Below are 16,624 nucleotides of genomic sequence, written 5' to 3' on the forward strand. Positions count from 1 at the left end.
GAGAGGAGAGTGGGGTCTAGTGGTTAGAGCAGGGGGGGATGGGAGTGAGGACTCCTGGGTTCTATCCCCAGCTCTGGGAGGGGAGTGGGGTCTAGTGGTTAGAGCAGGGGGGATGGGAGTCAGGACTCCTGGGTTCTATCCCCAGCTCTGGGAGGGGAGTGGGGGCTGATGGGTTAGAGCATGGGGGATGGGAGTCAGGACTCCTGGGTTCTATCCCCAGCTCTGAGAGGAGAGTGGGGTCTAGTGGTTAGAGCAGGGGGGGATGGGAGTCAGGACTCCTGGGTTCTATCCCCAGCTCTGAGAGGAGAGTGGGGTCTAGTGGTTAGAGCAGGGGGGATGGGAGTCAGGACTCCTGGGTTCTATCCCCAGCTGTGGGAGGGGAGTGGGGGCTGATGGGTTAGAGCAGGGGGGATCGGAGTCAGGACTCCTGGGTTCTATCCCCAGCTCTGAGAGGAGAGTGGGGTCCACCCCCTTATCCCACCCCCTAGGGACTTAAGAAATGCATAGGGGGAATGGGAGTCCTTTGTGGGAGGAGATGGGACATGGGTAGGGAAAGATGCGCAGCATCCCCTGATGCCAGACTCTGAGGGGGCCTGGGTGAATTTTACATTCTCGGTGTATATACGTATTTTTTTGGTCTGAACAATAGACTTTGCTATTAAACTGCTCATGTGCCTCTGTGCCAGTCATTTAACAGCAGCCCCAGCCCTCCTAAACCAAGCGAACGTCTCCTCTGCACCCCAGCGCTGAGATGCAACCACCTCTGGGGTGGGACAGCCGGGGAACAGCCGCACAGCGATGCAGCACAGGGATGACTCACCCGCTGCTCAGAAAACATAGCTCTGGGGTCCCTGCCTGGGTTCTGTTCCTTTTGGGGTGATGCGCCAGAGGATGGGGCTATATCTGGACTATAACAAAGGCCTCCTACAATTCCACGAACAGGCCTGTCACGGAGTGTGGGGGAGTCAGGGCCCTGCACTCCCCACTTCTTGCAATTCACCCTGACTCTCAGCCAGCCGGTAAAACAGAAGGTTTATTAGACGACAGGAACACAGTCAAACCAGAGCTTGTAGGTACAGACAACGGGACCCCCTCAGTCCAGGTCCATCTTGGCTGGGGTTTCCCTCTGTTTCCCCAGCCAGCTCCAAACTGAAAACCCCTCCAGCCCCTTCTCTGGCCTTTGTCTCTTTCCCGGGCCAGGAAGTCACCTGATCTCTTTGTTCTCCAACACCTTCAAGTTGGCACCTTGCAAAGGAGGGGACCAGGCCATCGGTTGCCAGGAGACAGGGTGTCGGCCATTCTCTGTGCAGACACCATCACCCCTGCCCTCTAGGGCTCTGCAACAATCACACCCCCTTATCCCACCCCCTAGGGACTTAAGAAATGCATAGGGGAAACTGAGGCACACACACAGTATTCAGTGAAAACATTATGAACATTCCCACTTTGTCGCAGGGCCCACTTCTGCGCTCATACTACAAGGTTCGAGGGAAGGGTGTACCCCAGTCTGGGTCTGGTGGGTTAGAGCGGGGAGCTGGGACTCCTGGGTTCTATCCCCAGCTCTGGAAGGAGAGTGAAGTCATGTGGGTCAGAGCAGGGGAGGGGTTGGGAGTCAGGACTCCTGGGTTCTATTCGTAGATTCCAAAGGCAGAGGGGACCATTGTGATCATCTAGCCGGACTTCCTGGGTTACAGGTCCCCCAAAATCATTCCCAGCGCAGAGCTTTTTGAAAAAATCCCCTTCTGATTTTAAAAGGGTCAGGGATGGAGAATGCGCCGCCACCCCAAAGTGGTCCAGTGGTTAATTACCCTCACTGGTCAAAACTGTCCCCGTGTTTCTAGGCTGAATTTGTGTAGCTTCAACTTCAAGCCATTGGAGCGTGTTAGACCTTTGTCTAGGGTGACCAGATGTCCCGATTTTATAGGGACAGTCCTGATTTTTGGATCTTTTTCTTATATAGGCTCCTATTACCCCCCCACCCCCATCCCGATTTTTCACCTTTGCTGTCTGGTCACCCTACCTTTGTCTGCCAGATTGACAAGCCCCGTTATCAAATCTTTGTTCCCCATGTAGGTATTTCTAGAGTGGGATCAAGTCACCTCCAGACCTTCTCTTTGTTAAGCTAAATAGATTGAGCTCCCTGAGTCTGTCACTATACAGCAGGTTTTTGAATCCTTTAATCATTCTCGCAGCTCTTCTCTGAACCCGCTGCAATTTGTCAACATCTTTCTTGAGTGGCACCAGAACTGAATTCCAGCAGCGGTCGCACCAGGGCCAGATACAGAAGTAAAATAACCTCTCAGCTCCTGGAGAGTCCCCTGCTTATGCACCCCATGGATCACGTTAGCCCTTTGGCCACCAGCAGCTCATGTCCAGCTGATTACCCACCATGACCCCCAAATCTTTTCACCGCTTCCCAGGAGGGCGTCCCCCAGCCCGTAAGCACGGCCGACCTTTGTTCCTAGATGCAAAGAATCCTGTGGCACCTTATAGACTAACAGATGTTTTTGCAGCATGAGCTTTTGTGGGTGAATACCCACTTCTTCGGATGCAAGTAGTGGAAATTTCCAGGGGCAGGTAAATATAAGCAAGCAAGAAGCAAATATTTACCTGCCCCTGGAAATTTCCACTACTTGCATCCGAAGAAGTGGGTATTCACCCACAAAAGCTCATGCTGCAAAAACGTCTGTTAGTCTATAAGGTGCCACAGGATTCTTTGCTGCTTCTACAGAACCAGACTAACACGGCTACCCCTCTGATACTTGTTCCTAGATGGATACATTTACAGTAAGCCGTATTAAAACACCCGGCGTTTGCTTGCGCCCGGCTTACCAAGCGAGCCACATCGCTCTGTATCAGTGACCCGGCCTCTTCCTTAGTTATCACTTCCCCAATCTGTGTGGCATCTGCAAACTTTCTTGGTGACGATTTTATGTCGGCTTCCAGGTCATTGATAAAAATGTTACACAGCGTAGGGCCAGGAACTGCTCCCTGAGGGACCCTGCCAGAAACACGCCCATTCGATGACCATTCCCTGGTTACAGCTACAGTTTGAGATCTATCAGTTAGCCAGTTTTTAACCCAGTTAATGTGGGTCACGGTCACTTTATATCATTCTAGTTTTTTATTAAAATGTCGGGCCGTACCAAGTCAAAGGCCTTACAGAAGTCTGTTACGTCAACATGATTACCTTTATCAAGCAAACTTGCCCTGGTCCGGCTTCCGCTTGAGGTTCTCATTGTAGTGGCAGCGGATGGCGTCTTTCAGGGTCCGTTCCAGCTTCGTTCTGGCGGTCGGGGTGACGATGGTGTGGTCCGAGGTCTTTATATGCGGCACCAGTATTCCCAGCTCATCACCAAAAGCGATATCAAGTTCGTTTGACGGGATCTATTTTCTGTAAACCCACGGTGATTGGCATTAATTATAGGACCCTCCTTTCGTTTATTATTAATGGATTCCTGTATCAGCTGCGCCATTATTTTGCCCAGCATCGATGTCAGACAAACAGGCCTACAATTCCCCATTTACCCTTTTTAAACATTGGCACAACACTAGCTTTCTTCTGGTCTTCTGGAACTTCCCTGGTGCCCTGCCGCTAATTGAAAATCAACATTGACCGTCCAGCAACTCCTTGGCCAGCTCTTTTAAAACTCTTGGATGCAAGTTAGCCAGACGTGCTGATTTAAAAATATCGAATTGTAGTGGCTGTTGTTTAGCTGCCTGAAAAAAGCAGGAGAATAGAAATTTAACACCCTGATTTCTAAGGCTTTGAGTCCTCCAAGGAGGCATCCCCCCACACCCTCCCAGGCTAACCTGGTGCAAGTGTTTGAAAAGCTCTGCTAAAAGAAGATATTGATTGTAAAATCTTTTATACATTGTTTTAATTGGTTACGTGTGTTATGATATTTGGACAGCCCCAGCCCCCCTCGCGTCAGTGGGGTCGCTCCGGTTTCATGCCGAAGTCTCAGAGATCAGATTCTGGCCTGGCTCTATTGGCATCAGTGGGATTGCGAATAAAACAGAGTCTGTGTTGATGCATTTGCATTTCTGCATGGTGCAGGGGTGGGGTGGGGTGGGGTGGGGGGCTGGGAGCCAGGACTCCTGGGTTCTCTCCCCGGTTCTGGGAGAGGAGTGGGGTCTGGTGGGTGAGAGCAGGGGGGGCTGGGAGCCAGGACTCCTGGGTTCTCTCGCCAGCTCTGGGAGGGGAGTGGGGGCTGGTGGTTAGAGCAGGGGCCGGCTCCCCGCCTCTGGGACACACAGGCGGTGATAGTAGCCCCCACGCACCGCACCGCACCCCACCCCACCCCAGGGCGAGCTCCTCCTGCCCCGGCTCAGCCTCCCTCCAGAGCTGCGGCGAGCGGAGGGTTAAAGGGGCCGAGGCATGCTGGGAAATGTAGTCCCTTGGGGGCAGCGGGACTGCTGCGGGGCTCCCCCCAGCCCAGCCGCGTCCATTTCCGCCCGGTGTAACCCCGCTCACCCTCCGCGGCTGGGGGAGGGGCAAGCTCCGCTCGCGTCCCGGCTCTGGGAGGGGCTGGTTATTAATACAGCGGAGATCGGTGCTGCGCCCCCCGCCCGATCCGCCCCCCCCCCGGTCGGTGCACAGACCCCCCCGCCCCCACACACACCGGGATCGGGACCCTGCCCAGACGCACTGCGCGAGAGCGCCCCCGCCCCCACTGAACTGACACTCCCGTCCGACAAAGGAAGAATCCTTGTCCCCATTTCACAGCCAGGGAAACTGAGGCCTGGAGAAATTCAGCAGCTTAGTCAGAGCTGGGGCTAGAACCCCAGAGCCTTGACTCCCAGCCTACCCTGCTGTAACCTTCCCCGTCCACTTCCCTCCCAGAGCCAGGATACATCCCAGGAGTCCTGGTTCCCCTCTAACCCACTACTTCCTTTCCAGGGCCAGCATAGAACCCAGGAGTCCTGGTTCCCATCCCCCCCCCAACCCACTACTCCCCTTCCAGGGACAGAATCGAACCCAGGAGTCCTGGTTCCCATCCCCCCCCCAACCCACTACTCCCCTTCCAGGGACAGCATAGAACCCTTGAGATGGGGGAGCTGTCCTGCTTGTAACCAATGCAGCCACCCTGCCTAGGTCTGCAGAGAGCCTGAGCCCATTGCTCTGAACATGAACTTCCTTGCGCCTCTCAATCTCTGCCTGCCAACTCTGGCATTCACTATTCCCTTGATGATCCTTGCAGTGGCTGGAGAGGGAGTGGGAGTGATGCCAGTGGGGACAGGATGGGGGAATCAGCACAGGAAGGAAATCTTGAGTCCTCAGTTTATATGCCTAAGGGGCTGTGGACTCTGGCTCTGAGAATGGCACTAGGTTGTTGTCCTCTAGCATGAGCCGCTCAATGGAGCCATGACACTAGAGGAGTAATGCCATCAACTGAAACAGCTACGAGACTCCAGCTGAGCTAAGGGAGTCACTCCATCATCTGGCAGCGGTAGCAGGCTGTTATCCTCCAGCAGACCAATCCCAGAAGCACAAAGGGGTGGCCGTTGCCAGCTGCACTGGAGGCATCAACTGGGGCAGACCAGACTAGGTAGGGAGGGGCAGTTCCTGGGGTGGAGTTAGTCCCTCCCCCCACTCAGTTCAGAGGGGGATTCGGGGCTGCAGGATAGGGCGGGAGGTGAGCGTGAGCCCAGACAGATGCCCCCCGGCTAGGGGGCAGCACCTGCAGTGCTCAGATCACTGGCTACCAGGGAGCAGCCCAGGGGCGGGAAGGCAAGATATTTCCTCAGAGGCCACAGATCTCCTGGCCCAGACTCCCCGATACCAAGCAAGACGCCCTGGCTGGCTCCCAGCTCTGGATCATAGACGATCTGAGTTGGAAGGGACCTCAGGAGGTATCTAGTCCAACCCCCTGCTCAAAGCAGGACCAACCCCCAACTAAATCATTCCAGCCAGGGCTTTGTCAAGCCGGGCCTTAAAAACCTCTAAGGAAGGAGATTCCAGCACCTCCCTAGGGAACCCATTCCAGTGCTTCACCGCCCTCCTAGGGAAATAGTGTCTCCTAATATCCAGCCTAGACCTCCCCCACCGCAACTTGAGACCATTGCTCCTTGTTCTATCATCTGCCACCACTGAGAACAGTCTAGATCCGTCCTCTTTGGAACCCCCCTTCAGGTAGCTGAAGGCTGCGATCAAATCCCCCTCACTCTTCTCTTCTGCAATAACCCCAGTCCCCTCAGCCTCTCCTCGTAAGTCACGTGCTCCAGCCCCCTGATCATTTTCGTTGCCCTCTGCTGGACTCTCTCCAGTTTGTCCACATCCCTTCTGTAGCGGGGGGACCAAAACTGGATGCAATATTCCAGGTGTGGCCCCCCTCCGCCCCGTCTGCCCAGCTTACACCCCCTTATGCAGCAGATTCTGGGCTGGGGTTTCCTGGGCTCCCTTAGCACTGCAATTCTCCACTTTGTAACTGGAGCAGTTTCAGAAGTCGGCCCCAACGCTCGCCATTTTTTATCTTCAGTCTCGTGACGCTTGGGGGTGTCTGAATTCAAGCCCCAGGTGGTGCGGCCAGGAAATGGGCTAACAAGCTCAGCTTGCATTTACCGCGGGACGCCTGGGTTCTCTCCCTGACTCTGGGAGGGGAGGGGGGTCTAGTGGGTTAGAGCAGGGGGGGCTGGGAGCCAGGACTCCTGGGTTCTCTCCCTGACTCTGGGAGGGGAGTGGGGTCTAGGGGGGGGGCAATCTAGGAACCAGAAGTGTGTACCCCCCAAAACACAAACATCTACATATTTCCTTCCCCTACACACCAGGGGGGAAGGAAATTTCCTTCCCCTACACACCAGGGGGGCACGCGGCACCTGTGTAACTGACAAGAGAATTTGAACCAGAAGGGGAGAGAGACATGGCAGTGGGGAAGCAAGAATTATTTGCTGTGATTGGACACTCTAGACCCCACTCCCCTCCCAGAGCTGGGGAGAGAACCCAGGTGTCCGGGCTCCCAGCCCCCCCTGCTCTAACCCAGTAGATCAGTGGTTCTCAAACTTTTGTACTGGTGACCCCTTTCACACAGCAAGCCTATGAGTGCAACCCCCCCCTATAAATTAAACCCACTTTCTTTTATATTTAACACCATTATAAATGCTGGAGGCAAAGCAGGGTTTGGGGTGCAGGCTGACAGCTCATGACCTCCCCAAGTAATAACCTCATGACCCCCTGTTTGAGAACCCCTGCACTAGACCCCACCCCTCCAAGCCAGGGGAGAGAACCCAGGAGTCTGGTCTCTCAGCCCCCCAACTCTAACCCACCAGCCCCCACTCCCCTCACACAGCTGGGGAGAGAACCCAGGAGTCCTGGTTCCCAGCCTCCCCCCTCTAACCCCCAGCCCCCTCGCAGGGCCAGGAGAGAACCCAGGAGTCCGGGCTCCCAGCCTCCCCCCTCTAACCCCCAGCCCCCTCGCAGGGCCAGGAGAGAACCCAGGAGTCCGGGCTCCCAGCCTCCCCCCTCTAACCCCCAGCCCCCTCGCAGGGCCAGGAGAGAACCCAGGAGTCCGGGCTCCCAGCCCCATCTCTGGCCCCCAGAACCGGGGAGAGAACCCAGGAGTCCTGGCTCCCAGGCCCGCCCCTGACGCACTAGACCCCCCACCCCTCCCCTCGCAGGGCCGGGGAGAACCCAGGAGTCCGGCTGGCTCCCCGGCGGAGGCGGGGCTCGAACCCGCGGCGCGAGCTGCCGCAGGCCCCTAGAGCTCGCTCCTTGCTGGCGCCGGGAGCAGGCGGGAGCGGGAAGTAGCGTAACGGTGGGTGGGTTGGGGACAGGCTACGTACAGGGCCCTTCCTCCGCTCGCCAGCCAGTCACCCTGCGCCCGGCCCGGCGCCTGCCCACCCCGGGGGGAGCCCGGATGCGAACCCGGGCCCTGGGGGCGGCTCTGCGCACGGGCAGGCGGGGGGCGTCGCGCTCCCCCTCCCCGGGCAGCGCCGGCCGCAGCGGTGAGTGGGGCCCGGGGGCGCCAGCGGGAACAATGGAGGGGAGCGGGGGGGGGCGGTTCAGAGGGAGGCGCAGCTCAGCCGCACCAGCCCGCCCAGCGCGAGAGAGAACCCAGGAGTCCGGGCTCCCCCCTTTCATCCACTAACCCCCACTCAGCTGGGGAGAGAACCCAGGAGTCCGGGCTCCCCCCTTTCATCCACTAGCCCCCACTCAGCTGGGGAGAGAACCCAGGAGTCCGGGCTCCCCCCTTTCATCCACTAGACCCCACTCAGCTGGGGAGAGAACCCAGGAGTCCGGGCTCCCCCCTTTCATCCACTAGCCCCCACTCAGCTGGGGAGAGAACCCAGGAGTCCGGGCGCCCCCCTTTAATCCACTAGACCCCACTCTGATGGGGAGAGAACTCAGGAGTCCTGGCTCCCGGTTCCCCCCTTTAATCCACTAGATCCCATTCCTCTCTCAGTGCAAGAGAGAGAACCCAGGAGTCCGAGCTCCCACCCCACCCACAAACCCAGAAGTCTGGGCTCCCAGCCCCTGCCCTCCTTTAATCCACTAGACCCCACTCAGCTGGGGAAAGAACCCAGGAGTCCGGGCTCCCAGCTCTCCTACCCTGCTTTAACCCACTAGACCCCACTTCCCTTCCACAGCTGGGGAAAGAACCCAGGAGTCCTGGGTTCCAGCCCCCGCCCTGAGCAGTATTATTGGGGGCTGGGAGCCACCCCTCAGCCCAGCAGGGACACCCAACCCAGTCAGTGGGGGTCAGAGGTGCCGGTGCTCCCAGAAATGTGCCTGTTCAAACCTTGCCTGTCTCTTCCCTTGCTCCGCAGGTAACCGGGGCTGGATTTGGGGGGCGGGGGGGGGGGTGTCATTGCTAATCCCTAGGTGAACGAGGGGTTGAGCTGTGTTAAAATACAGCCCGGCATCGTCTGTGCCATCGCGGTGCTGGGAGAGCGAGCGGCGTCTGTGGGCTGAGACGCACGGTGGAGGGGGCGGATTTCCCCTCTCCATCGGAGGCTGGCGAGACTGGCCCAGACGCACCCCGTCTAGGGCTTGTGTCCACGGTTCCAGATTTGGGGTGGCTTCGGAGAGGCCCCACAAAATTGCCTGACTGGAAGTCAGGAGTCCTGGGTTCTCTGGGAGGGGAGTGGGGTCTAGTGGGTTAGGACAGGGGGGGCAGGAGCCAGGATGCCTGGGTTCTATCCCTGGCTCTGGGAGGGGAGTGGGGTCTAGTGGGTTAGGGCAGGGGGGGTGGGAACCAGGACTCCTGGGTTCTAGGCCCAGCTCCGGGAGGGGAGTGGGCACTGAATCCTGGGAAGCAGTGACTCTGAAAAGACTTGGGGTTCGTAACAGCCACGCAACCCAACACGGGCTCCCCGCGCTACAAAGGGCTAATTGGACCCCTGGCCACATTAACGAGCGCGTCAGTGCTGCTGGCCGTTCTGGGGGCAGGGACGTGGCCCCACAAACGAGGCGAGGGCGGGAGAAAGCCTCTGTGAGTGAGAGACTTCGAGCTCAGCCAAAGGAAGCTGGTGGGGCGACCTGAGCCAGTCCTTGCTGCTGACGAGCTCCTGAACCTAGCAGAGAAAGAGCTGAAAAATCCATGGCCGGCAGCTAAAACCCAAACGAACTCCCGTGTGGAATAAGGCAGCACATTTTCCACCGCTGAGGGTGCTTATCCATTGGAACAAACTCCTAAGGGCCGGGGTGGATTTTCCGTCTCTTGAGGCCTCCCCGTCTCGACTGGCTGCCTTCCCGCAAGAGGCTTGAACCAGACACAAGTGACTGGGCTCCCTACCCGGGGAAGCGGGTGCCGTTCTCCGGCCTGGGTTCTACCGGACGTCAGCCGCATCCTGGGCCCGGCCGTTTCAACAGGATGAAATTCAGGAAGGACCCATGCAAAGTACGAAGCTCAGGCAGGAGCAATGCGTCACCCAGACGTTGTCTGTAGCTACCGGTGTGGTGCTCTGCTCTTGTGCGATGATGATAACAGTCGGCTGCGTGCGTGTTCCCTCTGCGTGCTGCCCCGGCTCTGCAGATCGCTGACACAGCAAACCCCAAGAGACCCCCAAAGACCACAGGCTCTAGTGAGGTACAAAGGAACCCGAGCCAGGTTTATGGTCAACCGAAGCACAGTCATAGTTTCCTATAGACTCTACAGGACGTACTACGAATATGTGCCCCCGGCAATGGACCGGCTCAGTCAGTGGCGGGACTTTCCACTGCCCCCTAGGCTGGCCAAAGACGCGCGCTCCGGGACCTGCTTTTATACAGTGACAGGACAGATCACTCATCCCTCCTGACGGATTGAGGTACAGCCCCTTGGCTCGTTAGGGTGCTGTCTGCCCCTTGATCATGTTGTTCCAGACATACAGATCTATCCATCATGCTGTCCTGGCTAAGATGCACCTGCCTGTTCCTCGTTATGTCTATGGAGTGTCCTTGTATCAGGCTGTCCAGGTACCGTCTTGGCACAAGTTCCTCTTATTAGCCCTTATGTGTGAACACACCTGCTTCTAACAACCCTCTTCTCGCCAATTTCTGTGAGCGGGGCCTGCCTCTGGCTCACAGCCCAGCTTTTGCTTAGCAATGCCTGGAAGTACTTTGGTTCAGGCTTCAGGCCTCAGACTAGGCCTCTGACACAAGAGTTTATATTTCAGGGCCTCATCTTACTACACCAGATACAAAGCGGGGAACGACGGCCTAGGAGGCAGAGCTGCAGAAAAGGACCCGGGGCTGAGAGTGGATCACAGATGAAATATGAGTCAACAAGGTGATGCGGTTGGCAAACACTCCCCCCACCCCCCCGCACGAATGTTGTTCTGGGGTGTTGCAGGCGAGAGCCGGGAAGTCATTCTCCCCCTGCGCTCAGTGCTGCTAAGGCCTCAGCTGTGTCCAGTTCTGGGCCCCGCGCGGTGGAGAAAGAGCCCCCCAAAAGGAGGGAACGGTCCAGAAAACGTGATTTACGAGGAGAGGTTGGAAAACCGGGGTTGGTCTCGTCTGGAGAAGAGAAGACAGGACGGGGACACGAGCACCGTCTTCGAGCACATGAAAGAGGGTTACAAAAAGCAGGGCGATCGATTGTTCTTATCCGCGGAGGGCAGGACAAGACGCAACGGGCTTCAATTGCGGTCACCACGTGTCCTAGGAGACCCCTTCCCGCCCGCTAGTGCGGTGCTAATAAATAATGATTGTCACTGAACCAACCTCCATTCTGCAGGTCCCTCCACTGCTGGCCAGTGTATTGTCCACCTGATCTTCTTGGATTCAAAGTTGTGGCCACCTGATCTTCTTGGATTTAGCCTCTTAGGCTCGGCTAAAAGCCTCGCTGCAGAGTGGTGCTCGGTTGTCGTCGTTCTTAACAACGTCGCTAGGTGAATTCCTCGCTTTTTCTCCCGCAAAAATAGTAGACGGCTGCACGGGAAGGAGCCGTCCTGAAACTGGTGGAGATGGGGTGAAAAATCTCTGCTCACCCAAATCGATCGATTGCACCTATCTTTCTAGCTGGGGCAGAGGTGCGGGGGGTAGGAGCCAGGACTCCTGGGTTCTATCCTCTGCTCTGGAAGGGGAGTGAGGTCCAGTGGGTTAGAGCAGGAGCAGCTGGGAGCCAGGACTCCTGGGTTCTCTCCCCAGCTCTGAGAGGGGAGTGGGGGCTAGTGGGTTAGAGCAGGGGCTTTGGGAGCCAGGACTCCTGGGTTCTATGTTGAGCTCTGGAAGAAAAGTGGCGTCTTATATAGTGCAGCACCTTGTGCGCTAGGGCCCGATCTCCATCTGGGTTTGTGCAGCACCTGACACTACAGGGGCCTCTGATCTCAGTCAGGGTCCATCCAACTCCCAGCAGAATGGTGTTACTGTAATTTAAATCCTAATAGTAATTAAGAGAGTCCACAGGCTGTTAGGTGGCTTTAAAGTTGCTGAAAACACAAGGGGTGGGGGGGAAGGTGGTTTCAGGTTTTTAAAGGGATAACAGCCAAACACGTGGTCCGGGTTTCCTGAGTTGAGGAGTTAAAGCGAAGCAGCTAAATCCAGTTTTAAGGAAGTCAGGACCGGATCCTGGTGCAAATCCAGAGCGACCCCAGTGCAGTCACGGCTGGGTTCTGATCTCAGTGACCCTGTCCCTAATCGGGGTGAGCTGGGCGTGCAGCCAGGGATTTTGGAGCCCGAACTCTCAACCCTGCCACTGACTCATCGCGTGCCCCCGGGCACATTACTTCACCGTTCTAATTCCGCTCCCGGTGTGTCAGGCAGGGCTAAGAATACCTCCCTCCCAGGGCTGCGGGGAGGATTAATTAGCTAATGCGCTCTAATTGCTTTGAAGATAAAAAAAACCCCAAAAACCTGCATGGAAACTGACAAGGGCTATAAATTTCGTCTGAATAACCCAGGCCAGGAGGGCAGATTCCTGGGGCTCGTGCCGGGGAACCTGCTCCACTTCTCACCGGAATCAGGTGTCGGGACGGATTCGGATCTCGGTGACCCCTGTGTAAATCTGGAGTGAGCCCCACTGACACCTGTGGGGACAGGGATCTAGGAGGGGAGGGGAGTGGGGTCTAGTGAGTTAGAGCGGGTATGGGGGCTGGGAGCCAGGACTCCTGGGTTCTCTCCCCGGCTCTGGGAGGGGAGTGGGGTCTGGTGGGTTAGAGCAGGGGGGCTGGGAGCCAGGACTTCTGGGTTCTCTCCCCAGCTCTGGGAGGGGAGTGGGGTCTGGTGGGTTAGAGCAGGGGGGCTGGGAGCCAGGACTCCTGGGTTCTCTCCCCAGCTCTGGGAGGGGAGTGGGTTCTGGTGGGTTAGAGCAGGGGGGCTGGGTGCCAGGACTCCTGGGTTCTCTCCTCCCTGTACAATTATCTGTTTTTCTTTTCTCCGTGTGCAGATTATCCCGATTCTTCCCCCGCTGTGACCTCCCGGATGGAGAGAGGGGAAGAGCCGAGCGTCCCGGATCTCCAGGGCTCCGAGGAAAGGGAGATCTCAGGAGGTACCCACACACATGAGCAGTGGGGGAGACCGGCTTGGAGACTGTCCAGGAATCGACTGAGGCTGGGCTCCTTGGTTCTCTGAGAGGGGAGCGGGGGCTAGTGGGGTGGAGCGGGGAGCCAGGACTCGTGGGTTCTGTCCCCAGCTCTGGGAGGGCAGTGGGGGCTATTGGGTTGGAGCAGGGGGGACTGGGGCCAGGACTCGTGGGTTCTGTCCCCAGCTCTGGGAGGGCAGTGGGGGCTATTGGGTTGGAGCAGGGGGGACTGGGGCCAGGATTCCTGGGTTCTGTCCCCAGCTCTGGGAGGGGAGTTGGATCTGCTGGGTTAGAGGAGGGGGATTGGGAGTCAGACCTCCTTGGTTTTATACCTGGTCCTGTAGCGGGGGTGCAACCTTCACTGCTCTAACCACTAGACCCCATTTGCCTCCCAGAGCCGGGGAGAGAACCCAGGAGTCCTAGCTCCCAGCCCCTCTTGCTCTGACCACTAGAACCCACTCCTGTCCCAGAGCTGGGATGGAACCCAGGAGTCCTGACACATTCTTATCATCTTTCTCTCTCCCTTTCCCCCAGCGGAGCGGACGTCGCCGGAGGACAAACCTCCCCAGGACCCCAAGCTCGCCGGCCCCGAGTGGCCGTGGGAGAACCTTTCCTGGACCCAAGCGGGCCGCCCGCCCCGCCTCGAGCCCCCGTCCTCCTCCGCCCGGCCCCCTGCCCCGCCGCAGCGCAAGGGCGAGCGCCCCTACATCTGCAACGAGTGCGGGAAGAGCTTCACCCAGTGGTCCAAGCTGGTGCGGCACCAGCGCATCCACACGGGCGAGCGGCCCAACACCTGCACCGAGTGCGGGAAGAGCTTCACCCAGAGCTCCCACCTGGTCCAGCACCAGCGCACCCACACCGGCGAGAAGCCCTACCGCTGCTCCGAGTGCGGCAAGAGCTTCAGCTGGAGCTCCAACCTCATCCAGCACCAGCGCACCCACACCGGCGAGAAGCCCTACCAGTGCGGGGAGTGCGGCAAAGCCTTCAGCCAGAGCACCAACCTCATCAAGCACCAGCGCTCCCACACCGGCGAGAAGCCCTACCAGTGCGGCGACTGCAAGAAGAGCTTCTACCGCAGCTCCGACCTCATCCAGCACCAGATCACCCACACCGGCGAGCGGCCCTTCAAGTGCGCCCAGTGCGGCAAAGGCTTCACCCAGAGCGCCAACCTGGTCAAGCACCAGAAGATCCACGCCGGGGAGAAGCCCTTCCGGTGCACCGAGTGCGGGAAGACGTTCATCCAGAGCTCGGAGCTCATCCAGCACCAGCGCACCCACACCGGCGAGAAGCCCTACGAATGCCTGCAGTGCGGGAAGAGCTTCGGGCACAGCGCCACGCTGGTCAAGCACCAGCGGCTGCACATGGGGGTGGAGCCCTACAAGTGCCCCACCTGCCACAAGACCTTCGGGCTCAGCTCGGCCCTGGCCCGCCACCAGCGCTGCCACACCGAGGAGCGGCCCTACGCCTGCGCCGAGTGCGGGCAGAGCTTTAGCCTCAGCTCCAACCTCACCCTGCACATGCGGATCCACCGGGGCGAGAAGCCCTACCGGTGCGGGGAGTGCGGGAAGAGCTTCGGCATGAGCTCCACCCTGATCCGGCACCAGCGGATCCACACCGGCGAGAAGCCCTACCAGTGCGCCGAGTGCGGGAAGAGCTTCGTCCGCAGCTCCCACCTCATCCAGCACCGCCGCACCCACACCGGCGAGAAGCCCTACCGCTGCGGGGAGTGCGGCAAAGCCTTCAGCCAGAGCTCCAACCTCATCACCCACGAGCGCATCCACATGGAGGAGCGGCCCCACGTGTGCCACGAGTGCGGCCAGCGTTTCGCCGAGGAGGAGGCCCTGCAGCGGCACCAGGAGGAGGGGCATAGCGGCGGGGCGGGAGGCAGGGGGCTCGGGGAGAGCCGGGAGGCTTGCATCTGCAACGATTGCGGGAAAAGCTTTGGCGATAGCTCAGCGCTGGCCAAGCACCGGGAGATCCATTCATCTTGCATCTGCAACGATTGCGGGAAAAGCTTTGGAGATAGCTCAGTGCTGGCCAAGCACCGGGAGATCCATTCATCTTGCATCTGCGACGATTGCGGGAAAAGCTTTGGAGATAGCGTCGCGCTGGCCAAGCACCAGTTAACCCATGTGTCTTGCATCTGCAACGATTGCGGGAAAAGCTTTGGCGATAGCTCAGCGCTGGCCAAGCACCAGGAGATCCATTCATCTTGCACCTGCGACTATTGTGGGCAAAGCTTTGGAGATAGCTTAGCATTGGCCAAGCACCAGATAACCCATGTGTCTTGCATCTGTAACGACTGCGGGGAAAGCTTTGGCGATAGCTCAGCGCTGGCCAAGCACCAGGAGATCCATTCATCTTGCACCTGCAACGATTGTGGGCAAAGCTTTGGAGATGGCGTCGCGCTGGCCGAGCACCGGGAGATCCATGCCCCATGCATCTGCCCGGAGTGCGGGCAGAGCTGTAAGGACAGCGCTGCCCTGACCCGGCACCAGATCACCCACATGCGTGAAAAGCTTTACAAGTGCCCCGATTGCGGGCAAAGCTTTGGCGACATCTCTGCCCTCACTCAGCACCAGAGGAACCACATCAGGGAGAAGCTGAGGTGCCCCGACTGCGGGCAGGGGCTCGGGGTGAGCTCGGCTCCGGCCCCAGCTAAGCCCTTCCACGAGTGCTCGGCGGCCGGTGCCCACGAAAGAAGCCACGCCGAGGGGGAGCCCGTCCGTGACAGCTCAGAGCTTGGTGTCCACGAAAAAGGCCACCCCAGGGTGGAACCGTCCCACGCGGCTCCAGGCGTCCACCAAAGAGGCCGGGCCGCGGCAGATCCCTTCCCCGACGGCTCAGCCAGCGGCGGCCGCCCCGGCTCGGGCGAAATGGCCAGCCTCATCCAGCGCCCGGCCACCGAACCCTACAAGTGCCACGACTGCGGCCGGAGCTTTGCCGAGGGCTCAGGTCTCTCCCGCCACCTGGCCTCCCACCCCAAGCCCTTCCGGTGCCCGCAGTGTGGGCGCGGCTTCCCGGACGCGGCAGCCCTGGCCCAGCACCGGGAGGTCCACGCTGGAGGGGAGCCGGCCGGGTCCGGGGAGAAGAGCCGCAAGAGCTGTGCCGAGATCTCAGCCATCCTCTTGCGCCAGGGAAACCACGTGGCTGGGCGTGGCCCACGGAGGCACGCGGCAGACGGCTCCCTTCCTCCCGGCGGCTCGGCCCTGGCTCGGCCACGCCTCCAGCCCTCGGGCCGCGGCCCGGCCACGGCCGCCCGCCGGGACGGGAGGATGTCTCTGGCACGTCCGGAATGTGGCAAAGGCTCCCAGGGGGGCTCCGTGCTCCTACAACACCTCCAGAACCACGTGGGGGACAGGGTGTGAGGCCCCCGCGGCCACCCGGCAAGTTCAGAGCTCGAGACTGAGCTGGGGGTGGGGGGAATATAGACAAAGGAGGGAGGGGGTGCCTGCTGGCACATGGGTCGCTGGAGGGGCGTGAAGGTTTGAGGGCCCTGGGACAGGAGGCTGGGGGCGAGGAAGGGGAGCTTGGTGGATGTGGGGGTGGCTGGTCTGGGGATCTGTTTGGCAGGGATCTGGTTTGGCAATGGGAGAGGTCGCCCTGGGATCTAGGGGATCTGGTTTTGTGGGGATCGTGCTGGAATCTGGGGGAGCCTGGGTTTGCCAGGTGTTCTGCTGAGA

The 16,624-nt window shown here is 59.0% G+C and overlaps 1 protein-coding gene across 1 annotated transcript; it reads left to right on the top strand.

Annotated features, from left to right (window-relative positions):
• Positions 1 to 7,850: 7,850 nt before the first annotated feature.
• Positions 7,851 to 16,309, top strand: LOC123369139 (zinc finger protein 11-like). Its single transcript, XM_045014500.1, has 3 exons — positions 7,851 to 7,944; positions 12,807 to 12,908; positions 13,476 to 16,309. Exons 1-3 carry the CDS (start codon positions 7,857 to 7,859, stop codon positions 16,307 to 16,309), a joined length of 3,024 nt encoding a protein of 1,007 aa, XP_044870435.1. The 5' UTR covers positions 7,851 to 7,856.
• Positions 16,310 to 16,624: the final 315 nt, after the last annotated feature.

Source organism: Mauremys mutica, chromosome 4, assembly GCF_020497125.1.
Source record: "Mauremys mutica isolate MM-2020 ecotype Southern chromosome 4, ASM2049712v1, whole genome shotgun sequence".
In the NCBI taxonomy this organism is placed as follows: Eukaryota; Metazoa; Chordata; order Testudines; family Geoemydidae; genus Mauremys; species Mauremys mutica.

Coding starts and splice junctions, on each gene's coding strand:
- LOC123369139 (XM_045014500.1), top strand. CDS start 7,857: ATGCGAACCCGGGCCCTGGGGGCGGCTCTGCGCACGGGCAGGCGGGGG. Junction 7,945..12,806: donor GGGCAGCGCCGGCCGCAGCG/GTGAGTGGGGCC, acceptor CTCCGTGTGCAG/ATTATCCCGATTCTTCCCCC. Junction 12,909..13,475: donor GGAAAGGGAGATCTCAGGAG/GTACCCACACAC, acceptor CCTTTCCCCCAG/CGGAGCGGACGTCGCCGGAG.